Here is a 27,308-nt window from a genome sequence, read left to right as displayed (position 1 = left end):
AGGAGACGGTGATGATGAGTAATGAATGAAATGGTGGAATGAAGAAAGTGGAAGGAAACGGGAGTACCTCGAGAAAACCCAGGCACACGGTGTTTGTCCACCACAAAGTTCACTTGGCGGGGGCTGGGATCGAACCCGGGACCCCAAGCACCAGAGGTGAACGCTCTACCACTGAGCCACCGCGGCCCCATGGTATGTTGCAGTCTATGCATAGCTCTACACACAGCTATGCAATTGATGTCGCTTTATCAATGAGTGCAAATTAAATCACAAATTCTATATCTGTTTTCAAGAGCCACAAGGCACTTTTAGAATAAATGTTTCAAATAAACTTGAAGCAAAATGTCCATGAAACATTTATATGGAGGCAAGCAAATGTCGCAAAATAACGAAAGTACATACGAAAGGTACGAGTGTGAAAAGGCCATTGCTGTGTGATTCCTTGTCACGCCATTGGGACCATACTCTGTTAGTGAAATTTTTTCGAACAAGAAATGAAATGAAATCTGTTTTACGTCCCACGGTTATGCCGGTTAGGCTAAAGGAGACGGTGATGATGAGTAATGAATGAATTGGTGGAATGAAGAAAGTGGGAGGAAACGGGAGAACCCAGAGAAAACCCACGCACACGGTGTTTGTCCACCACAAAGTTCACTTGGCGGGGGCTGGGATCAAACCCGAGACCCCAAGCACCAGAGGTGAACGCTCTACCATTGAGCCACCGCGGCCCCCTTTTTTCGAACAAGAATATAACCCTCAAGATTTGCCACCGAAGGCAACAAAATATTGCCAACCTCTTGATGTGTACTTCTTTAGCCAATATAAGCTTTACTTGCGAAAGTTCGTTAATTTTTCTAACACCGCAATATGATAAACCAGAAGTAAAGTTACACGATAGTCAGACCATCATCAGACTTCACTCTGTTATATAATCAACTTTCTGCAGCAAAGTACAAGCCTATGTTACAATATCTTTGGCAAATGTAGGATATGATCTTGACATACCAGCATCATCGTTTGAAAATGTAGTGTGGCGTTTGATATTAGACTGCCTGAATACGGAAGAATGTGAAAAAGCGACCTTAGCCAAACATGTATTTTGTTCTGTTCCACTTTGACAAAATTACTGAAATTCCATACCTGCACTTCGGGGGTTGAAAATCTATCTGGGCAACGCTATCAGATCAGTGGAAAAGGTTTTTTGTTCAGACTAAGCAGCGATATATCTAACCCTGCAAACTTAGAGAAATTATCTGTATAGTATTTTTGTAAAATATTTTTTATAGTGGAACTTCTATAATAAAAGCCGGTAGTGGGAGTCGATTTAACGCTCTATCTGCAACCTATATGCAATACAGGTTGTTTACAATATACGTAAATGCTCCATAATAATACTAAGTAACTTGTTCGACAATATTACCCGTGGTAAACCAAAACAGCTAAAGTACGACACCAATTGGATAAGAATAGGTGTTGCCTTGTTACTTTTCATACGCCAGACCTCAATTCACTCACTGCAACTATCAACCATTATTAGAAATTTACGACTGGCCCCTCAAAAAATCTATGTGAACTATCTTCGTTGGTATTGTGTTTGGATTCCAGGAACAAAACTAGTTTTGAGGTAGTATTTTGCATCGATTGCCATGGCTCACATTGTTTAATATAATCGTCGAGATCTGCATCTATGTTAGACCACCAATAATACACCCAAGCCATGGCTTTGAAATACGGAAATCCAATATAATGTTCGTGGAATAGGTGTTATTATTTTCCGTTGTAATGAAGAAGAAATTATCATGCGGAGCTGCAAAACTAAAATTAGTCTTGAATAGAAATCTCGGCTCTTCCTCGAAAATGTTTCGTTTATTTGTTGATCATCTTCTAATCTGTTGGGCCAACCATTTTTTTTCTTTTTTGTCTATTCCTTGATTTCTGACTATATATCTTCTTGTCTCTCTTCACTTACTTCTTCTTGTAAGAGAAGATCGAGTATTTCGTTGTTATATACTCTTTGGAACATTCCGTATTCTCTACCTATTGCGATGATGGTAAGCGAGAAAGACAATCGGCCACCTCAACATGTCTTGTGTAATTCATTTTGTAGTAAACTACTTAACAACAAAGCCCATCTCTTTGTGAACGGAGTATTACCAAATTAGGTACCTGTACTTGTTCTCAAAAATCTCATTTGACTGATAGTGAATTCGTGTAAATTAAATAAAACAAAACGACAATATACATATTTATGAAATTTCTGAATAGCGAAAACTATAGCTAATGCATCTTTCTCAAATTAACTGTAGTTTTGATCTGTGGTTGACGAAGTTGCCAAATCACACGCTACTATGACTATTTTTTTTTGTTGCATAATTGTGTTCCTACTCCATATAAACTACTATCCTTTTTAATTATATAAAGGTAACCAAGAAAGTTCTTTCGCTTTTTGTAGAGGTCTGTGTTCCATTGGCCTTCACACCGTGAGTTGAATGCGAATGGAGGTAAGGAGAGGGTTAGTGGAATTACTGAAATTCCATACCTGCACTTTGGGGGTTGAATATCTATCTGGGCAACGCTATCAGTTCAGTGGAAAAGGTTTTTTTGTTCAGACTAAGCAGCGATATAGCAATCGGTCCAGACATTGCAATATATTTTTTTTGGTCCTATTATAACGATATTTCGTTTCTTCACATCACCGAAGTTTCTCTCTTAGACCTTGCGTACGTGTTCATTCAAATGTGTCTCGTGGTAAAACAGCTGTTTTGCATACGAATGGCCCATACCACTGCTTTCGGGATAACAAATTTATATTCTAAGGACATTTCCGTGCGCTTTTAGAGTTCGATGTTACGCACCTCTCTCATGAGAGACACCTGGCAGTGTGAAGACCACACAGTAAAATTTAAAAAATTAATTATTAGTCAAAATTTCGGTCCAAGATATACTATATAACCACGTCAACCAATAAAGCAAAACAAAATTCAATTTATTAATAGACCATATTTTTCGTGTTGAACGTCCCACGTGATGCACCGAAGTGAAGGGAAATTGTATTGATGAGATAAATAATGAACTGATAAAACTGAGAAAATGTGAGAACCTTGAGAAATCTCCACATACGCAGTGTTTGTCTATTACAAACCCACTCGGCGTGAGGTGGAATGGAATCATGGACCTCAGTTGTCAGAGGTTAGAGCTCTACTATCGTGCATGGAGCTACCGTGTCCTCCTCGAAATTGAAACTCATTTACTGAATCTATAAAATTGTAGAACTTTGGGTTGAAAACATAAAAGTAACTTTTCCCAAAAACAAGACTGCAATCCCCCCTTCGATATTCTTAAATTTACACAGAGAAAAAACTAAATACAGATATTGCTCACCTTCTCAACGTATACTTCTCTCGCTCGAATCTGTCTTTTTAAGTGTATACGCTCGTACATACTGTACATGCAAGATTTTAAATTATACTAAACAGCTAAACTGAAAGTTCACCTTTGTCATATTTTTAACCTAAACCAAGGCAATTAATATTGCAGGATTTTAAGGTAAGCTATTAAAATTTGTGATATAGTGAAGTTAAAAATTAATTAACTGTTTTAAAAAATAACAAAGGCATTTTAAAAATTAGGTATCTAATGTCGAAAATTCCTTCTTGCAGATATGCATCAATTAAAATTAAATTCGGATTAAAAAACTATTCCAAATAACTTAAATCGTTTGATGTTCTATGCCGACATGTATTAAAAAACTTGATAGGGACTCAACGAAAACACAGGTTTATGAACTAAATTTAAATATATAAACTACTGCAACCAAGTTGCCTAAATTTAAATGTATTCATGATAAGTTTTGAAAGGTCAATTGCTAAATTTTGGACCACCACTACTCGAAATGAGGTTACAAACAAACTTTAGACATTTTCTATAAATTGCTGAAAGTTTACATATACAAGATAAAAAAAGTATGAGTTTGGAAATTCGAAGCGTCCATTTCAAAAATCTATCAGAAGACAAATACATTCAAATTAAAATATACAGAGAAATTCATAGTAGTCACTAGAAATTCATAGTAGTCACTTAGTTGTGCAGACTAAGAATTATAAAACTTTCACTTGCTCGTGATTATTTGAGGGAAAAGTGACTACTACTAAGGGAAGAAAAGATTACATAAATTCATTAAGCAAATAGTATATATATGACTATACTAATCTCTTAAAGGCGTCGATCTAAAATTGAGAAAGATTTCGACGAAGATTTTCGCATCACCAAAATAGACATGAAATTGCCATTTAATATAGGTATAGCACTTTCCACATGTGCAGGAATATCAATTAGTCATTTAAACTTCTGTACATATGAACTTAGTATTTAGTTCATATATTTATTTGGATGTCTTCAGGAAATTATTGAAGATTACACAATCACGGTATATTTTTACACTTAATATTGAACCATCAGTTGCACCAAATCAATCACAAAGAAAGAAAATAATTAAAATACCCTCAGACTTCTGCCCTTTTGCAATTATATTACTTTATTGTTAATTACTTTGTAACTAACTTTGCAAAAGTGACCTCAGAACCTAAAGGATGAGATTACAGTTGTCATATGAGGGACCGGAATAATTTGGCAAAGGATGTTCTACCTGCAGCAGCTGAAATTTTTATCTTAAGTGGAATTTGGCTAGAATAGTTATAAGATACTTTGGTTTCTATTTCTTGTCCCACTCAAGGAAATTTACTATTACTAATATTAGGAATACATTATGCTAATTTCGACGAGTACACTCGTCAGAAAATCTACTGAGCATAACTTGGAAGGTACTCTGTACGCAATTTCTATTTTTAACATACTTGACAAATACTACTACACCATGGAAACTATAATCAACACACGCACGCAAACGAATTATGTATTCTGCAAGAAACTGAGTTCCACGTTATATCTGCAATCTTAGAATTGTGTATGATATTATTAGGTACAATAACATACGATAAGTTCATTGAATGAAATTTTCAAAAGTGCAATACCAGAAAACAAAACCTTTCCGTACCGCTATTAAAATGTGATTATCGCGAGAACATTTCGACATATCGGCACTCATTTTCCACCACGTACTGGATAATAACAGACGAAACAAAGTATTGTAATAAACTTTTAAAACACATACTTATTTTACATTTGAATTCTGGCCACGCTAATGAAAAATAAGTAGGGATATGTTTCAAACATCTAACTACAAAAAATATTTGACTACACCACTTACACAATTCCTATACATATGTACATGTCTAAACATATAGTTTGCTAATCGCAGTGGTTCATTGGTGTAATGGTCATTTCTGGTTCAATTCAAACCACCGTCAAATGGTCTTAGTGAAGTACAAACACCATGTGTAGTTTTTGTTAGACTTTTCCTTTCTACCTAAATTTTAATTCATTTAAATCAACAAGTCCTACAAAGCAGGAAGATTTCAATTTGCAGGTACTTCAAGATTTTTGCAGGTATGAGATTCTCACATGGGGCTAATATGAGGTTTCCGAAACGGAAAATTAAATTCCATATTGATTGCTAATCTCTCACACACGAACCTGTTCTTGTCATAAATTCTTTCTGATCAAATAATTTGGTACTAACATTTTTTAGAAAATTTATCGATTAGCTTTGCTTTCCTGAAAGATTAACTAAACATAATACAAACGCAGTTAAAGCTTCCTTTTATGTATCAGCATGTGTGTTTTCATGTGAACTTTTTTACTAAATTTCCTTCCACATTCCTCACACGTATGAGGTTTCTCACCTGTATGAGTCAGCATATGAGTTTTCAAATTGCAATTCACACTAAATCCCTTCCCACACTGTAGGCAGATATAAGGCTTACCTCCAGTGTGTACTAGAATGTGAGTTTTGAGATGGTCTCTGCGACTAAACTCCTTTCCACATTCCTGACATATATGAGGTTTCTCACCAGAATGTGTAAGCATATGACTTTTCAAATTTGAAATATTGCTGAACTGTCTGCCGCAACTTTGACAAGTATGAGGTTTCTCTCCAGTATGTGTCCGCATATGAATTTTCATACCGATTTTCCTACTAAATCTCTTCCCACACTCCTGACAAATAAAGCGTTTCTCGCCATTATGAGAGAGCAAGTGAACTCTTAAATTTGATTTATCTTTAAATCCTTTCATACACACGGGACACAGATGAGGCTTCTCAGTAGTGTGTGTTAGAATATGAGTTTTCAAATTACTTCTTTCCCTAAACCCCTTCCCACATATCTGACACATATGAGGTTTTACACCAGTATGAGTTAGCATGTGTTTCTTCATATCGGATGCAAGATTAAATCTGCTTCCACACTCCTGGCATACATATTTTTTGTCGTAGTAATGTATTTGCACATGTCGTCTTAAAGACGTTTTATTATCAGATCCCTTGCCACACTCGTTACAAAAATAATGCTTCTCACCGCTATGTGATAAAATGTGTGCTTCGAAATTGTCTTTGCTACTAAATCCGCATCCACACTGCTGACATGTATAAAGTATCTCCGTAGAGTGTGTTAACATGCATGTTTTCAAATCTGTTCTCTCAGTAAATCCCATCCGAAATTCCTGGTACATGTAAGGTTCTCGTTCATCGTGGAAAATCATCGTATTTCTGTTTCTGAAAAGAAAATGAAATGAAATCTTTGAGTTTTACGTCCCACGGTTATGCCGGTTAGGCTAAAGGAGACGGTGATGATGAGTAATGAATGAAATGGTGGAATGAAGAAAGTGGGAGGAAACGGGAGAACCCAGAGAAAACCCACGCACACGGTGTTTGTCCACCACACAGTCCACTTGGCGGGGGCGGGGATCGAACCCGGGACCCCAAGCACCAGAGGTGAACGCTCTACCACTGAGCCACCGCGGCCCCCTCTGTTTCTGAAAAGAGTATGATTATGGAAACTAAGAAATTCAAATAAATCAAAAAATGCAAATTGAAATAACGTTACCGAACACCTAAAAGACATATTTCATTAGTTTTAATTCAACAGAAAAACAAGGCTGTAACTACCTTGCCCAAGATTGTCATTGTTGCATTACACAGCGCAGCAACTTGTAAGCTATATGCCGAGTGTCTCTCGTTATACTCATGATTGCATTCCAAGTAATTAAAAAGAATCAGTAATAATATAAAACTCAAAAGTATCGGTTGATAATATATCATTTGCGTTTTCTAGACAGAAAAAATCACAATAAAGCTAATTATACTTTTTCTTTATATATGAACACCATATATCTGAGATTTTCGCAGATAAGATCCTTCGTAGTAAACCCGACGGGACTGCAGACATCTTTGCAAAAAAAAAATGCCTTTTTCATGTCCCCACCGAAGATTAAAAAAAAAGGAAACCGAAGAGTAAAGTCGAAGGATTTTAGATTTCCGGGTTTTCGGCATCAAAAGCCATGTGCGCCTCTCACGTTTTGAGGGATGACGTCCCACGACGAGCACAAAATCCGGTGAAATGGAAGGTAAGAAGCGACCTGGGACCTATATGTTAGGTACCAATCCAGCATTTGCGTGGAATAAGGAAAACTTCTCATTCAGGATGGTTGGCCTGATAAAGCGTGTTACACTTTATCGATCAAATGCCCCACCAGGAATCGAACCCGGGACTGCTCGCACCGAAGACGAGAGCGTTGCTAACTACGTTACGCGGGGCCACGTAACCTATAGATATCGTGAGAAACAAAATATTAAGAATTGAAGAAGGAAGACAAACATTGAGAAACGTGAAAGAAACGCTTCCAGAGCCTACCTAACGGAGGAATCCGAGAACCTGAAAACAAGTAAAATAATAAAGTAGAAACAATGCAAGTTAATTGTCCAGCAGAACTAAATAAAATATTAACGTAAGCAGAAAATTATTATTGTAACAGTTGACAAAAAAGTAAGTAAACAAGATTAACTAAAGAAAAAGTTGCAAATGAATTATTACGAAACGCTATGCTAATACGTATGGACAGCAATCTAAATTAATTATATAGTGAAGTAAGATATGTTGCCATTCGTCACCGGACACTCATCCCGGTACGTTAATCCAATCTCTCAACACCATATTGGTATTTTATTGGGTCACCATTTGCCACAATGACAACCGGAAAACTTCGACGAAGACTTTCCACCAATTTGCGATATGTATTGATGGGAATCTTGGTCCACTAAATCTGTAAGGCGGCAATCAGCCAGCCAAAGGGTGGCATGGCCTCGCTCTCAAGCGGGGCTCAAACCCATCCCAAAAAAGTTCAAAGAGATTGAGAACTGTAATTTAGTTTAGCCAATAAAGTTCTTCTGCACCCTTGTTCTCGAACCATGTGTTTATAATGCATGTTTATGTCATGGATTACTGCCGTGTTGCAGTAGGTATAACCCAATACCGAAGTGAGCCCATAATGTCAGTAGCACAGAATTATCAGGTAAGCTTCGGCATTCATGTTTCCCTGAATTAAAATACAACGACCAAGACCAGGACCACATGACTTATGCTACCTCCGCCGAATTTGACTGCGGGTACGATACATTCCTGTAAACAACGTTTTCCGTGTATACACCACAAACGTTTATCCGATCATCATATTTAGTAGAGGGATTCATCACTCCAAAGAACGAATTTCCATTCTTCGAGAGTCCAATGTTAGCGTTCTTTGCACCACAGTAAACGACACATCGCATTACGGCTGTGATAAGTGGCTTTGAACTGCTGCTCGACGAAGAAAACCAAGGGGGCGATCTCCCAGCGGACAGTATGATCACTTGTATCACTATTGGAAGCCGACCGAAACTGTATCACCATCTTTAATAACGCTTTCCGCTATGATTACGCCAAACGTCTCCCGCATCAAGGCAACAATTTTTTTTTAAAGTTAAATGGAAAACTATTCAGATAGTAATATTACCCACTTTATTTGAAAAATATACTACCTAATTACATACTTGACAAACTAAAAACATAATATATTACAATAACCACTGATAGAAAGTAAAATACATCACATACACTAGAACTTGTTACCTTGACCCGCATTAAATATTAAAAAGTACTATGTGATCCACCTGCTTTTATTCAAATACACATTGTCATTCAATGGTGGTATATCAAACCAATTAAATTCGATTTTGACTCACTCATTTTATTTTCATCCTAACCCAGCATCCCTACTGACTGTACAGGGTTCGTAAAAAAATATTGAACCCAATTTCCCTGAATTATACAGGTTTTCCAGGTATTCATTTTTCAAATTTTCAGGTCTAGCGGAAGACACTAACAATAAGATAACATATAAATCTTAAGAATAATATATTTATATATTTAAGAATGGCCACCCTTCACCCCAATGAACGATTGCAATTAAATCTTGAGGCACAAGAAAAAAAAATAACATTTAAAATATTGAAAAATTTGTTTCATTCTGGAATACTTTAAAAATATACAAAAATATTGAACTTAATTTCCCTTATATCTCCAGGTTCTGTACTAGATATGGTCGATTTAACTGAATTATTCAGGATTTTTTCACCCAAAATCAATTTCCCCGAGATTTCCAAGATTTTCAGGTATTCCAGGCAGTGTGTGAACCCTGTGTACAACAGGGCAAGGCTCTGAGCAACCACTTACACTTCACCTCACTAACAAACGCTTTCAATTTTCATTTTCTGAATGGCACTTTACAATATATGTTTCTGCACCAAAATAACATTTTCACAATTACGAGGAAAAACTCGCGACCCACCAAATAAATGGCCTGCCACCCACACTCTGAGGAACACTGTACTAGAAGATTTAATTCCATCCGGTAGATGTCAACCACTGGTGGCTGCCTGCTCCCAACGAGCAGCGTCATGTGTAACTTATATTCTTCTGGCTGTTTTTATAGTAGAAAACTGAATATGGATAGATATCGTTGAAGGAACCTTTACATGTTGCTGAAGATGTAAACGCATTAACTGCATGAATGAACTTGGCTGTGATGATCGACCTAGCCATTTACTGTAACAAAGAGAATTCAAGAATTTGCTTTTGAGCTTCCTCGTGCCTAAGCGGTTAAAGTACACGCAGTTGGCGTGGTGTACCCGGGTTCGATTTCCGCTGGGAACTCATGTGGATCGGATCCCATGTTAACTTGTAGGTTTAGGGTTCATATATCTCGCTGCTCTACGGGACGCTAAATTCAAAATCAAATGAAATAAAAAATTCGCTTTTGTTCAAGAATTAAGCTGTAGACTAACAAACGTATTTAACTTCCCGTTATACCCGTTCAAATGGTAACAGATTTATTCTATGAATAAAGTCGGCCGATATAATTGTTCAATCCTATCTATCGCTTCCGTTAAACAATTATCGGGTGAAGTAACGGAATACTAACATTATAATATAATAAGTCCAACCTATCTGATACTAATAAATAGCAATGAAAGATTCGAATTGAATATTTACATTCAATTACAGTGACAGATTCAAAAATAATAAATTATGTATATTCCATTTCGTATTTATCTAGGTAAATATATTCAAAAACAATTTCACATAATATCTTTGTATTTGCTGTCACATAAAAACTACACAGATGTCATATTATTGTGTTTAAATCGTTATTTATCAGAAACTCATTAAAACCAGATCCTTTAGTTAAAAACTGAAGATGATATACAGCAACTTTACAGTTTCATATTTATCACCTTTACATTAAGTTTGTATGGTTTTAAGATAAAATGTTCAGTGTTTATAAATCACAAAAGCCTGGAGATAAAATGATGGAAGGAAACGTGAGATAGGAAATTCTCGGAGGACCCTAACAGGAATCTTTATCGTATAATCAACTGAAAATTTCAAATGGCAAATTATGATACCTGTTTTATTATTGAAAAATCAAGTGAAAACAATTAACGTTTGTAACGAAAGGTTGTTTGTACGGAACATCATTTAAGACACACTTCTTCGCTATAATTTCGTCGACATGCACCATGATCATGTTAAACGCTTAGACGTTGGTAGACAACCTCGTGGCCAACGCACCAATAACTACACTACACTTTGCCTCTTTCATTATTACGGATATCCCCGTCTCAACTTATGTACAAAAATATAAAATATGCTTCACTTTATAACTTGTAACTACGCCTGAGTAGGATCTTTTCTTTTCCCAGAAATGTCAATACACTAGCCGAACACATACATGATATGCATTTAATGTGGTCATCAGTGTCTCTTGAGTTAGAACGAACATTCCCAAATTGCAGCTGTTATTACGCATTACAAACAAATTAAAACATAAAGTAATTAGTCTTTAACAAAGTGTACGAATATCATATGCAATGGAAAAGCAGAGGTACCCTGAAGAATGTAGTGTAATTATTATTGCAGTGCATGAAATGTTAAATAACAACGCCGAACCTTTTACATGCTCATGAAAGTTTGGAAATATCGGTAAAACTACTCAGCAGTACTTTCATCGGTATCATGTTATATCAACTACACATGTGCAGGAACTCACAGTTAAATGGGCTATTATGAAAACATTGCCTTAAATAAATACCCTTCTTCACAAAGGTTTGTTTCCCATCATTTCTATAACGATGCATCACATGACATACAATTACCTCGAAATTGAACATTTCCGAGCAACACTCTCGCCCGAGCCATATGGGGTAGAAAGAAAAAATGCTCCATTCGATATGACCTTTGATACAGTAATTTCCTATCTAATTTTATGTTATGCCCAAGCATTTGTGATTCATAAGCACTTAAACTTTTAACTCAAAACACTCTGTATGGAATGAACCTATCACTATGTGTGCACAAAATAGTCCATGGATAGTACATAGTACCAGTCTCAAGAGAAAATTACAATAGATATAACATCTGGAACAAAAAATCTAAGATTAACAGCGGAATTCGAAGAAAATAAGTGTTCGAACGCTGATCACAAGCCAAGGTAACGAGATAACAGTAGAAATATAATATTTAGAATAATTGGAAAGCATTCGAACAAATTAATAAGAAATATAATAAAATGAAATCAACGTTGTGTCAATGAACTCCAATCGCTGACATACAGCAATCGTTAAAATAAATATTACTCTCGGCAACCAAACCAACCTAATGATTCAATGTTCTCGCATCGGGAATCGATCACGAGATTTCTGTACCAAAGGATCAAAGACTAGATCAATGGGAATGTCTTTCCATGAGTTAAATAAACAACATTGTATTATATTAATTGTTATTAAAAAATGCCATCAAATATTTAAACTCAATATCCTGCTAAAGTGCATGAAGTAAACTAATGAACATAATACACAAAACTACTGACTTCCCTCACTGATATGAGAGGTATTTAAAAACTATTCAAATTAGTTTAAATAAATTCATATTTCGACAAATCTCAGAATGTATGCGTTGGGAAGTACCTTTACGGATAAAGACTATGACTAGAGGTTTGTGGTATTCGAGCTGTATCAGTACTTCATGAGAAACACGTCGTATGTTCGAGTATATTTTGAAGTCTCGTAAATAATCTTCTGCAGCATAGTAGTAGATCGCGGAATATTTTGTGAATCCAGACAATCTTGTTTCTTTCATCTGAAATTGATGATTAAATTACAAACTTTTATTAAGCATATCACATCACGAGCCATGTTCTCAATAGCATATTTCTTGTGAAATTTATTGTTCTCCGGCTCATTTCACTTTATAATTTAAAAGTGAGTGTAAAATATCATCATTCAGTACACAGTAAAACTCCTAAAAATAAGCACTAGGTTGTTTTCTTGTATTTATTCAACTACATGAGATTTCATGAGACTAATTTAATGTAAATGAAAAAATAAACAGTTAAAAAAATATTACAAATCTTCAGTGGCGGCTGGTACTATATGTTGCATGGTTGTGCAACCGGATATTTTTTTAATACTAAAAATATTTTTAAGTGTTAAAGTAGTGTATCAGTAAAAAATAAACCTTTGGTCTTGAACGCAAAACAGTATTGATGCATTTCTGAAAAAAGTCAATTAAAAAACGGAAAGAAAGAGAGAGATTTACCTTTCCAGTGGCAGCGAACGTTGCCACTGGAAGCAGTAACATTGAGCATATGGCAGCGAGCTCCTATCTCTTAACATGGGGAAGTGGATTTATTCTTGCAACGCTCCTATCTTCCCGTATTGGACCCTTACGGTTGCATTTTCTTCCGCAACTGGTCAGCTTCTGTAATAGTTACGAATTCCTCCGCTTAGCAACGCTTGACTTAATTGATAGGGTGAGGAAGATATAGACGCGTGGAAAAAAGAAGTTATTCACAAAAAATAAGCTCGCAAAGAACAAATATAAGTCTGGTGGTAGCAGGGACGGATCCAGGCTGAAAGTTTGGGGAGCGGTCGTTCGAAGTCAATAGATTTTATTTAACATTTATAATACAAAGGTGAAAATTCTTGGGATAGATTTATTTTTTAAAAAATCCTATTCTGGGGGGGGAGCGGGGGTAAATCGAGTCTCCAAGAAGCAAATGTCTTACTACTGGTCTAATTCCTAGCTCTGTGTCTTTCGTGCACATGATTCCGTGTTCGATTTCCGGCGGAGAGCATAAATTAATATGAAATCATTCACTTCCAATACTCATCTGTCTTCTTTAGCCTAATTTGCTGGAATGTTAATTTTTTTTTCATTCATTTTCAAAGGAAAACATCTTAGATTTCCTGCTTCTTTACAGACAAAAAATACGTGGTTCCTGAAAATGGACTTTTTGTTCCGTATATTTATACAAAGAAATGCTAACAAAATGCATATTGTCGGAGGAGAGTGGTGTTTCTGGACCCTAAAGAAAATAAAGCGGAAAATATTAGCGGTAGCGATGCTTTCTATTCAGAGAAACTTGGCGAGCAGCATTTCAGATTTCAATAAAGTTATAGAAAAATTTGAAGCCCGAAAGATCGAAGAAAGACCTTCCATTCTAAAATAATGCATAGTTTATATAATTAAAGAATTATGTTTAACTGCGTGCATGTAATTTTCTTGCTTTTCTTTTCTTCTTTTCGGATTAACGCCATCATTCATGGCTTACAGCACATACTATATATTCGATTTATCTCGTGTTCAATAACATGAGTGTAGAAGTTTTGTATATAAATAGTGTATAAACGTACATTGATAGTGGTTGTTTGAAAAGAAAAGGAAATAGCTTATATATTAAATTAATATTAGAGAAATAATTTAATCAATAATACACAAATATAACTTAAAAGACTTTCCTCTTCATATTTCCTGAATATTTCTTGGATAAGACTCAAGAATGCTGGGGGAGGGGAACACTTGCGCGTACCTACACACCTTTGATATTGCAACATTGCAACCGCTACTGCAAATCTTGAAGAAATACATAGATCATAACTCTGAATAAATATATATGCATCTAAACGTACCTGAGATTCTGAGGATTGCTATTTATTTCTATATAATTCGTTTCTTTCAAGTTTTCGTCTGTCCGATCCCCAATAATACCAGATATTTGATTGGTTGATTCTGATATTCCATCGTGTTCTTCGCTTTTAAAAGTGACTGTAAAACTAGGCATCGGAGTTTCTCCCAACATGCGCTGTTCAATGACGTTTTCTGTCTCTGTTTCATTTTCTTCTTCCTTCTTGCATTCCAATGACACAGAACATACTGAGAAAGGATCCATAATTTCAGATTCATTGGGATTACTATTACAAATCTCATATTGGGAATCTTCAATAAAAAACCCATCTTCTGTTTCCTTCTCAATTTTAATCCATGCAACCTCCCCCTTTTCTGGTTCCATTTCGAAGAAATGCTGCAACAATCAATCGAGACTAATTAGTTCTCTCAATAGTTGATTACAATCTGGACTTGAGATCTTCTTCACTTATTTTAGAGAACAATTCTGCAAGAAAAATATTATAATCATTATAAACTATAAAAAAAAGAGCTAAATACACGATAGATTTAAGTACTTTTTGAAAATGATTTTGATTACGTAAATACTAGAAACTGAGATCCCTTAGCCTCGATGATAAAAGAGCCAAAAAACACATTACCGAGGCAAAGTATACATGATAAAACAAGCTTACAGAAAGTATGACTCACTTTATGATAACTTATATTCATTTGCGCCATTCTAATAATACTGAAGTCACTGTATTTCAGATGACAATAGCAAGACTATGAACCACATTAGCAGAGGTTATTTACTCTATTTTAATACAACAATGGTAGAATTGTAGCAGTATTGAACAGCGGAGCAAATTCATGTTTCAGACAAATGGTCTAAAAACTTAAAAGTCTACTTTCCTACAGCTTATGGCACAATCAACTTCACAATATCCAAGAGCGTATATGTAACTGTTCTCTCTTTCCTTCTTCACTTTTGAATTGGATAAAACTCCTAAAGATGCAAGGGCAGTTTTTACATTGAAGAAAATGTGATTTTAATACACTTTCGCTTTTTATTCAAAAATATAGTATCAACCTTTATTTGCTTTATTAAAATAAATACTTAATTTCGTACAGCTGAGACTCACGTTTCTCAGCGATTTATTCTTCATAATAGTGCGGGAATACATTTCCAATTTCTAAAGGATTAATGTGAATTACATAAAAAAAATAACGTTCTGTTGGTGTCACGAGGTCTGGCAAGTACAATGCGTCATTTAGTATCAGAATTTGTTAAGCATAGAAATGAGTTCAGATCTTTCTTAAACGCAATACAAACGAACTGAAGTTGAAAGTGTTATTAATGCTAATTCTAATAACAGACTCTAGATTTGCTATAAATTATATATTCTTCGAATATAAGGCGCACCTGTAATTTCATCTAATTTAAACTCATTTTTAAAAAGCTTCAAATCTAAGGCGCAGAAATTATGTACAAATACATTCCTATTTTGATAAGCATTTATCTTATTAGTAAAAAAATGTTCATTGTTCGCGAGCGATTATCATACTTGTGCAGTCTGCCATTGTTGTAATACAATTAATTTTAAGCAAATTAGTTGTAACTACCAGTGTTAAAGATTGCAGTAGATTTTATATTGTAACCTACGTGCAATGAATAAATATGTATATTGCAGTATATACATCGAATCCAAGGCGCACCTGAATTTTGGACGTCAAAAAGCTGACAAAAAGTGCACCTTATATTCGAAGAAATACATACGAAACATATACGATATGCGAATGTTCACATCAGTAATTTACTTTCTGCTGATTGTTAGATTTGGAACTCATTGTACAAAATAATAACCTTGCTTTATTTTAAATTGCAAGTAGTGTGCAGTTGCTGTATAAAATATAACTGATAAACGAAACTTCTAAAGATCAATATGAATATAGTTAAAAATGTTCAGTTTCATCTCTTGGTAAGACATAAGTTGTGTTTTTCGAAATGTCTTGAAGGTTCACTCGTTTTCCTTTCACGTTCAATTCTTTCGTTGTTTGACACTCATTCATTTGAGTCAATCATTTGAATTCTTTACCATACCCACTACAGTCGTAAAATGATAACGTTTTCGCTTTCAATAATTTTCAAGAAACTTTACACAGATAAAAATTTCTATGCCAAAGCACAAAAAAAGGGTATTTGTATGCCGAACTATCCAAAGTGAAAAAAGCAGAAGTACGAATAACATCCAAAAAGGGGGGAAACAATATATTTTGAATACTCTTAATAACTTTTACAAATTACTGAACACACAGTAAAAAATAATTATTAAAATATGAAATAATGCAGTTCATAAAAAGGGACGAATAAAACAACAATGTCCTTGTGAAAGCAAACTTCTTAACAGTAGAACGCTGATGACGTAAAAGATGTTTTACACAATCAGTGAGTAAAAGCAGAATAACATACGCATAGCGAACAGAAGTAAAATTTGCTCACATATAGGTTAGAGATTGTATCTCGCACATAAAATTACCTTTCATAGGTAGGTTTCGCAGCGATACGAGTTTCTATAGCATTTATAACGTTTTCAGTACAACACTGCTTGTAAAATAAAATATACCCACTGTGCACTGTTCAGATGTACTACATCGCCGGAAAAATTATCTAATAATCCCCTTTCACACACACTTGGGTGATTCCACGAAAAAGGGAAATTTTCACTTGGAAAATTTTTGTTCCGTTGATGGTCGCCTATTTCAATAAAAATATCACATGCACTTACTACTACTAAGTACATGTTAATTACGTGTTCAGAAGAGCTGAATCGTTATTGGTGTAGTAAATAAAAAATAATAAACTTTTCAGCATCCACGGAGTTGAGACCATAGGTCACGGAGTTGAGATTAGTTAACACGGAGTTGAAAATTGCTGTGGAGTTGAGAAACGTGATACATCTGGGTGATAAGTTTTGGTTTATAAGTTATTAAGCTTATAATTTACATAAAAATTGAAATAATTTTCCAATAGTTTTTGTAAGTTAGAATTATTCTCCTTATGTTGAATAAAATTCTAACAAACTAGATGACACGTAATTTGTTATACAAAAATACTCCAGAAAATACTGCAAGCATATGAAAATATATCTAATGAAGGTTCCAAAATTGAGTATATATATATATATATATATATATATATATATATATATATATATATATATATATATATATATATATATATATATATATATATGAATATGTGACTTAAATAAGAAAAAAAGAAATACACATACACTTATCGAATATTGAAAAATTATTGCACTTTCAATATGTTGACTATCATATGGAGAGGACAGACTTTTTACATAAGCTTACGAAGCAGACGAAGTAGTCACTAAACCTGTCTATTGTCTACTTCATTTGTTTTCCGAGCTTATGTAAACCGTTTGCCTTCTCTGTGTGATCAAGTCCACACGTCGAAAGTGCAATACTTTTTCAACATTTGGTAAGTGTATTGGTACCGTATATTTGGTATATATACAAGGTGTTTCAAAACAATACACACATCGTTTGGGAGCTGATATCTGACACCAAGATAAGACGAAAAGTATAGACAACTGGGTGCACAAATGCTTCCTTTCGGAGTTATAGGCTGCCGAAAACATGAAAAAAATGAACTTTAAAGATCCATAGCTCCAAAACTATGAGATCTGCCGTAGACGGGTCACGACTTCACTTAGGAACTAATATGTGCACTATCCAAAAATATGTTTCAGAATCCTGAGGTACTCACGAAGCAATTTTTATAGAGGGAGTTTGGTTACGGGCGTATAATCTGAAGTACTCACCAACTACTTCTATAAAAGTTGTTTTGGAAGTACCGCAAGATTCTGAAACATGGATATTTGGATAGCGCACATACTAATTCCTAAGTGAAGTCTGACCCGACTACGGTAGGTTCCATAGTTTTATGCTATGGACCTTCAAAGTTAATTTTTTTTCATGTTTTCGGCAGCCTATAACTGCGAAAGGAAGCATTTGTGCACCCTGATTGGCCTATACTTTTTATCTTATCTTGGTGTTAGGAATCACCTCCCAAACGTTGTCGCTATTGTTTTGAAACGCCCTGTATAATGCACACTAAATGACAGTGTAAGGCACTCATCATTTCTGTTTTCTCCACTCCAATGAAGGAAATGTCTTGAGGAAACAGGGAAGGGCACGCAGAATGACAACTGCCAACGCTTTTTAAACGTCAGGTTTAGTAGGCCAGGAGAAATTCCTCCCGATCCGCGTCATAAAAGTGACTGTCCGTATATTGCCCTCAGACTCTTCGACAATCTCTGAAAAGAAAACAATTAGTTGATCATAAGATTCAGACGTCAATAGGTTAAAAACAGATACCATCCATCTTGACTTGACTGAAGTTTTACCTCCTGCTACCTGACAGCCCCAAATCTGAACTTCCGCAAAACACTCCTTAAATGGGTTAGGACCCACCAGCCGGTCTTTGAGTGTGAATGACACGTGGTCAGCGTGTCGGCTCCTACGACCGTTGCGATGGTCTGCGCGATCAGGTTTCAGTACATCTCTACTCAAATGAGTTTTTTAATTGCCTTACTGTGCGAAGTAAACACCATTAATTTTTGAGCTTCCACCGGGAAACAAACCCAGAACCACGCACGAAAGGCGAGCATACCAGTCACTAGACCATAAACGAGCTTTATTCCTATCAATATATTGAAAGAACAAATATTTGGAAGAGCATGAGCGTAACAAACACTACAGGATTATCAACTCCGTGACTTGTCTCAACACCGTGGATTCCTTAGTTTTCAGATGGACATGGAGTTGAGAACCATGGAGTTGAGAAAATCGAATATAATTTATTTTTACCGGCCCACTTTTTAACCAGTACATGTGAGTAATTGTGTAGGAATTTTCTACGTTAAGGCGTAGGTTCCTCAAGGGAAAGAAGGTATATACCATACAAATACATTCAGTAATAAATACCATGGTGTTGAGAATCAATTAATATACGCACCTGCTTTCCACACACAAAAATATTTTTCCTATAGCTTTTAACACATGCACACAACTTTTTCTGTTCTTCAGTCAAACATGTCTGCCTTGTCTTCTTGTGGGTGTTGCCAATGTGGACGACCATGCTATCTGTTGAGAGCAATGATAATTTTTTCTATTGCCATGGAGTTGAGACGAAATAGAGGTGACAGAAACGAAGCATAGTCAAGCTTTCCAAAATAATCGTTATAAAGATTTACTTTCCACAAAACCGAAACATTGAAGTGTTCTCTTCCATTTAATTACCATTAAATGATATTTGATTTGCGACTTCAGTTGTAATTTATTGATTAAAATCAGTCAACTGTAGTCTGTGACAGCCCACGGTGTTGAGAAATTGGGTAATAATTAATTTTTTACGTATGTTTCGTGTTATATTTGCAAACTGTTATACATGGCATACCTACTTTGTGACGGTTACTACCAAACAAAATAAAAATGAGGTGATTCTTTCTAGTAGTAGTTTGAAGAAATGCCCGTGACAGAAAATTTCCCTTTTTCGTGGAATCACCCACTTACATATTTCAATTGTCGATAGCAGTTGTAATGGATTTACGTTAGTAATTCTACACCTGCAAACATAAAATACAGCTGTCTTAATTACTATTTAAATCAGCTACCTGCAGAAATTTCTTCCTTAGAATTGTCTTTACATGCCGTGTGCCCAATTCTTCTTATAAATGTTGCAAAATATAGTGTTCTTAAACTAGACCTGCATTGGCATATGCTTAGTTCTGAATGAATTATCTTTTTTATAGCACTGTTTGGATCCAGATTACAAATAGACAGTCATATAAAAGATAATTTCACGGTTAAAATGACTTCATATGAACGAGGACGGGTTTCTTTAGTCTTTTATTTCAACTGGCTGAGTAAGTATGCACAATTTAGGAAACCACTATCTTACTGTCACAAGCATCTAAACGTGATAAGTCCTATATTATGGCTAAAACAAATGAGTGACTTGAAAGACAATTGTATAACCCATTCATTACATCCGAGGGAGTGTTTCTGCAAGAAGCAACGTGCATTTTATGTTTAAGACTGCCATGATATGAGTGTGAAACCACCTCAAACCATCTAACTTTTACAAGGGCGCTGTTTTCTAAGATATAAAGTATTTCTTCCATTATTCTTGAATCTGCACATACCCTCCGTCGCCGATATAAACTGCTCTTAATACGAAAGGCAATCTTACTGCCTTACAAGGTGTTTCTTATGGGAGGAGTTGAATTACTTACGATTGAGTAGAAAAATTGAACAAACAGAAACACCAACAAATTGTCCTAGTTGGCAACTTAAAAGTACAAATGCTATGTAACTGGGCCTGGATAAGCCCAGCACGAGTGTCTGTGATGTTACCGCGGGACATCTACGCATATAGCAGACGCGTCAGCGACGGTAGGTACATGCATAAACGATGACAGTACAAAAACACTTCATATGGCAAAGAAACATAACTTCCGTGTGGCACAGTTTTGCAAATCCATACTATAGCATTTGACTTCATTACGTCTGACTTAGAGTACTATATGGTAGGTAGCACACTTTGAATTTCATATTTCTACATAATATATATATATATATATATATATATATATATATATATATATATATATATATATATATATATGAGAAGTGAGATTCCACTTTATATTGATTACTTACACCAACAAATTCTGAAACCAATTAGCTTAACGTATTTCTTGAATAGATTTTAGAAATTAATGCCCCCAAAATAGGACAGGCTGCCGGCACCGGTCTCTTAACTCAGAAGTCATACATACCAGGGACAACTTACCACAGATTGATTAGTGTCTGTTGCACTGTTCAGGGTCTCTTCTATAATAGTTTTTTATAGCATTTTCCGGACGCGTAATTATACCTGCATAAAGTCGCATAATTTTTACGCAAATTATGAATCTGTACACAATTATCTAGGCACGCACTACGGAAATAACACTGCAGAATGTCTTACGGAATTACGTGCAACAAAAAGTTTTTTTTTTTCATTTTAACTGTCTATTCTCAATCTCCACGACAGTTTGCACGCAAGTTATTAGTATGTACGCAATATTTTATCATACGCCACAGAAATATGAGTACATTTCTTAGGGAATCATTTCAAGTGAAAAGTTTAAATATTTTATTATTATTATTATTATTATTCGATAGCCTATTGTAAAACTGGACGGAAAGAAAGGTAAGAAACATACATAATTAAAACGGAATTCAAGTTGAAAGAAAATTGAGTAGTAGAGACTATTATACTGGAAGTATGCATTAAATATAGGTATCTAACACGCAACCATGCTATATCCACAATACCTTTGTCATTATTAACTTTTATTAAATTTAATTTTGTCTATCATCGTCCGTTACGAATACCGGTATAAAGATGACAGAAAACCAAGTAGTCCTACATAAGACACATAAAAAAACTGAAATTTCCGCTTACTCAGTATGTAAGGTAAATGTAATGAGTGCTGTCAGAAAGTCCAGAAATAATGAACCTAACCGAAACTAAACTAATGAAATCTAGCCTCACCTGAATTACAGTACAAAGACCGGTCTAAACTAACCTTCCCTACCCTCAGCTAATTTAAGAGTTATGTTACACCTACTCTGTGGCACAAACCTCAAGTGAATAACTAGTAGTAAGACATCAACTAAAATACCACAATGTTAACAACAAAGAATATTCCGTGCAGTTTTACTATACGGATCCATAGATTGTACAACGCCCACAAAAATTTGCCCATTTTATATCGAGAACAGAACCCAACGAACCCTTGCGAGGCTTTCTAACCCGTTTCTACTCTTACTGCTACCCCTACTTCAACTACTACTTATACTATGAATCCGTGTAGTAAAACTGCACGAGTAGGAGTGGGGGCAGCAGTAGGAGTAGGAACGGGTTATAAGCCCCGCAGGGGTTTGTTTGGTTCTATTCTCGACATAAAATGGGTAAATTAACGACTCCCCCAACTTTTTCCGTACATTTTACAATCGACGGATCCATATAGTAAAACTGCACCCAATACTCTATAATTCTATACAGAAACACTTTATGCCTTACTACCTAGATATTCAGAAACACTAATTATTTTTCTCGCACACTGTCATAGCAGAGCGGTTTGAAGAGAAAGAGTAAACAAAACACTCAGTTAGTTGTGGACAGTGTTGCCAACGAGTTTGCACAAAATCCCGCTAAATTGAAAACCAAAACCGCCAGAATTTCACCAAAAAATATCGCGATCTACAAATATAGCTAAAAATCCCGCTACACCTGAAAAACCTGCATATTTTAATTAATTCCAATCTATGCACTAAAAAATTAAAGCACAGAAGTACTTACCACTAATTCAGTAATGGAGCTAATTCATCCTCCAATTCGTCGTCTCCAACTTGTACGTTGGAGTACGTTGCTCTTGTCATTGTATGAATGTTTTGTAATATGTAAATGGTAAATCGAAATCATGGCAGCACTTCCCGAATCGTCTCAACAATGCACAAGTAGTAAGAATAGCGTCAACCATCTCTCTTCCCATTTGCACAGAATGACAAACACAACGAACTAACACGAGATGATTGATTTCTTTTTTTAAAATTTGGTACACACCATTATTAACTCCCACCATGACATTAGCGTTATCAGTCCCTAAACCGCGTAGTTTCTTCAAATCAAGTCCGAAATCTTTCAAAGCTAGTTTTAGTACCTTCACAATTGAATTAGCATCAGCCGATTGTAACTCGAACATTCCTAATTAAAGTAGACACGACAGTAGAACATGCATCAGAATAGTAAATGATACATAACTTAGCTGTTTGACTACACCAACATCTGTTGATTCATCAAGAAGAATGCTATAGTCACTCACCAATGTCTTTCCGAAGGCTCTCCTTAAAGTATGGAGACAAAATATTCTTGATCATAGCACTACACTTACTACGGTGTAAGTGTACCTCTTTCATTTGGAAATAGCGTTTGCACAATTCACTAAGATGGTCAATGCTTCTAATAGAACAATGACACGCGGTAAATAAAGCCAACCCTGCCTCGACTCGAGCAGTGTCAAAAGAAACATTTGTCACCGGGAATTCTATTTTCTTTTGTCTATTTGAACTAAAAGGTTCAGCTGCACTTACCTTTTTTAGTTTTGCTATGTGCTATAAGATCACAAAATTTTGCTTTCAAATTGCACTTGCAGTATTTGCACCGAGCTACCGTACGATCTTCCTCAACTTCCAATACCCAGTCTTTCAAATTTGGATCATTTTGCCAGTATTTTCTAAATTTTTGAGAATAACTTGCTTTTGTTCGTCCCATTATTACACCACACAATGATTATTGTAGTCAAGAAACACTTAAAGTAGCACAAGTCCGCATAAATCGGAAAAAGAAACGACCGACCACAGAACTGTCAACTAACAACTATTAATTGATAGGAAGTGGTAGCGGGAATAGAGTCCTCATTCGAACAAAATTAGGAGGGCCGCGGTGGCTCAGTGGTAGAGCGTTCACCTCTGGTGCTAGGGTCTCGGGTTCAAACCCTGCTCCCGCCAAGTGAACTTTGTGGTGGACAAACACCGTGTGCGTAGGTCTTCTCGGGGTTCTCTCGTTTCCTCCCACTTTCTTCATTCCACCATTTCATTCATCTTTCATCACCTTCTCCTTTTAGCCTAACCGGCATAATTGTGGGACGTGAAACTAAAAAATTTCATTTCATTTCATTTTTCGAACAAAATTAGGCCGTCTCGGATGCTAAATTCCGAACGATCACATCCAGTGAAGGAACGAAAGGGACGAGCATACGTCTCGATTAAACGGGATTGTCCCGTTGATTTCGAAAAAAGAGGACGTTGCCAACATACCACGCCCCGAGAGCAATATTGTCACATACCACTTCTATAGTACACAGGGAACTCGCAAGCATCGGTAATACACTTGTCCAATACCTAGATAAGAAGAAATACAACAGTAACACATTTTATAAAAAAAGTAACATGTTTTGAAATACGTTGCAAATATATATTTTTTTTAAAGCTAGATTTCCCGCTGCCCCGCTGCCAGCCAATTTTCACCGCTAGACACGATCGTAAAACCACCAGATTTAGCGGGAAACCGCTGCCGTTGGCAACACTGGTTGTGGAGTGGTTCACCACCACAGAGGCAGTGTTGCCAACGAATTTTTCGAAAAATCAGGAATATTCTTACCCAAAATCCAGGAGATACAACTTAATATCTAAATATGTTAATTAGGATGATTATTTTTTTTTTACAAGGCAAACAGTGCACCTATCAATGATTATACTTACCAATAAAAGGCTAATCATCTTTATCTGCGTACATGTCAACATTGACTCTGCTGGTCAGAGAGCGATTCACAGGGGATCTTAGCATGAGTTGTTACAAGTGAGCCTTCTTGTGTGCAGCAATCCTTGCAAAGTTTGGGTATCAAGTCTGTTTGTTTCGCCTTCATCAAATTTACGATTGAAAACACTTTTTCTACTGTGACACTTGAGGAAGGCAGACCAAAGACATAACAAATGTGGATAAATTCGGAAATATTAACTGGTTAGGCTATCTACTTATTATTATTATTATTATTATTTTTTTTACTAACAAGCATCAGAGGCGTCATTTAGGGAGGGCGGGGAGGGTCAGTTGCACTCCTTGAGTTGGAGATTTATATTGATTTTATCAATAGAATAGTAATGAATCAATGAAATGTCCGAAATTTTACTTATATCAAAGGGTCTTATTCCCCTAAGCAAAATCTAAAATGACGCTCCTGACAAGCATCCAAAAATCTTAAAAAGAAACTTCATTTTCAGTTTACAAATCTGTGTTTCGCAATAACCGCCATTCTGTATCTACTTGTTGCAAATTACTCTATTCTATATCATTGGGAAAGTCAGCTACGAGAGGAGCAATTGATTATGCCGATTTCCTTATCTCATTTCATAAGCTAATCATCTCTAAATGTGTCATGACGGGATCATGAAGCGTATCTCTCTCTCGAGTTCAGTTGAGTTTAACATCCCGTTAAACAGCGAGGCTGTATGAGACGTGGACCTACTGATTAACGTGAAATCCGAACCACATAAGGTCCCACCGGGAATTGAACGCAGTCCTTCATGCCAAAATCGTGTACGCTAACGCTTAGTCACGGAGGAGTTAATATCTCTCTTCAATTTGATGTACTGCTTCAATATATAGTTCAAGACACCTCAGTTTAAAATCTTGCAGTCCATAATTTGGGAGATTTCTTGATGCCATAGATAGGGAAACTTTTGTTGCAAAGCACATTTCATCTTAGATACGAATTCCTTTTGGTTTCTGAAGTCTACTTTTCTAAGAGCTTTTGGATGATGCGCAAAACCAGGAGTTTTTAACATTTTTTAAAGAAAAATCAGTAGACCAGGAGACAACTTGGAAAACCAGGAAATCTCCTGGAATATCAGGAGACCTGGCAACACTGCACAGAGGCGCTGTCGTAGTTTTACGATCCCACTTCGTATGAAATGCTACGGAAACAAATGTAAATCTCATACATTTTTCTTTCTTTAACAATTCACCTACAGAAACGTAGCTTGTATTTAATTGATTTCAGTATTAAATTGTATTCTTAATACATATGTAGCAGTAATTTGTAGATAAACATAATTTTTAAAAAAAAAATAATTAAAAAAGAACTTCTGCACCCACAAAATAATATTTTTCCATCTATTAATAAAGTCTTTGTATATTTTATACATGGCATTGAGACAAAACCCAAGTTACAATTTAAAATATAATGAAACTTGTATAAACAGGAACTTCAATAAAGTAGAAATCTGTCTATAAAGAAATTTTTCAAAGTAACGGTGTTTCTTTATATTGCTCTTCAAATTTCTATAAAATGGAAATCTGTCCAAAAGGGACGAAAATGTCGGACCCATTCATTGCTGTCCGTACTTTATGCAAGTTTCATTATAAAAATAAATGGATAACATAGAAAATATTTTATTATAAGTAAGAAATATAGGCCTACCTATAAATATACTGCAAGATTTCTTCGTTGAGCCCTGAGTCAGTAATTAGACACTAGCAATTTTTGAAAACTTGAGTGATGATTTTGCGATTTTTGACGACGCTAACTCCTTCCGAATTTCCTTTGAACGAAAAGAAACGACACTTGATAAAATGTAAAACCAATTTGGGAATTAGTTCCATGGAATGAATGTTCCTTCCTAAATCCCAGCACTATGGCCTCAACTTTGATTTCATTCAAACTGTCCAAAGTAACATTAAAATATGTCACCTTTATGCTTTTATTAGATGCAATATTAGGGATCACTACTTTTCTGCCTGTAATAACACGCAAAACACTTCTTGAGTTGGCTACATTAGAAATGAGTTTCCATTCTTTTAATTTAATGAAGACAGCGCCGTTATTTTCTTTTGAAGATGTTCTTCGTAGCACTGGCGTCTCTGGCATGTAAAATTTGGGGGGGACATCGAAGAAAGTTTATTTGTTATTCTGTCGTTAGTAAATAAATTAAGTTAGAATGAAGTATTGAATATTTTGTACTTCAAAATATTTGGGGGGACGCGACCCCCTCGTCCCCCCGCCAGAGACGCCTATGCTTCGTAGTTTGCTTATACAGCATGTACATTTAGTGAATTTTGACTCTTTACTATGCAGTAGCGTAACTAAATGCTTGGGGCCAACCTGCAGACAGTGTGGAGTGGGGCCCTTTTCTACGTTCCACTTCACGATTTGGGGGCCCCCGCGGGGCCCT

General features: G+C 35.7%; 1 protein-coding gene across 4 annotated transcripts; it reads right to left on the bottom strand.

Moving 5' to 3' along the window:
- Positions 1–3,512: 3,512 nt before the first annotated feature.
- On the bottom strand, positions 3,513–22,706 carry LOC145672870 (uncharacterized). 4 transcript variants are annotated; one of them, XM_081742042.1, is made up of 3 exons: positions 22,603–22,706; positions 14,462–14,943; positions 3,513–6,670 (listed from the first exon to the last, which is right to left on the bottom strand). In XM_081742042.1, the coding sequence occupies exons 2-3, from the start codon at positions 14,839–14,841 to the stop codon at positions 5,707–5,709; spliced, it is 1,344 nt and encodes a 447-aa protein (XP_081598168.1). In that variant the 5' UTR covers positions 14,842–14,943; positions 22,603–22,706; the 3' UTR covers positions 3,513–5,706. The 4 variants fall into 4 exon arrangements, with proteins under 4 accessions (XP_081598168.1, XP_081598170.1, XP_081598169.1 ...); XM_081742044.1 differs by having other exon boundaries at positions 14,462–14,853; positions 22,603–22,661; XM_081742043.1 differs by lacking the exon at positions 22,603–22,706 and adding an exon at positions 21,322–22,067.
- Positions 22,707–27,308: the final 4,602 nt, after the last annotated feature.

This window comes from Thermobia domestica, chromosome 16, assembly GCF_964235325.1.
Source record: "Thermobia domestica chromosome 16, izTheDome1.hap1.1, whole genome shotgun sequence".
NCBI classification, from domain to species: domain Eukaryota; kingdom Metazoa; phylum Arthropoda; class Insecta; order Zygentoma; family Lepismatidae; genus Thermobia; species Thermobia domestica.
This window is presented reverse-complemented; position numbering and strand designations above follow the sequence as displayed.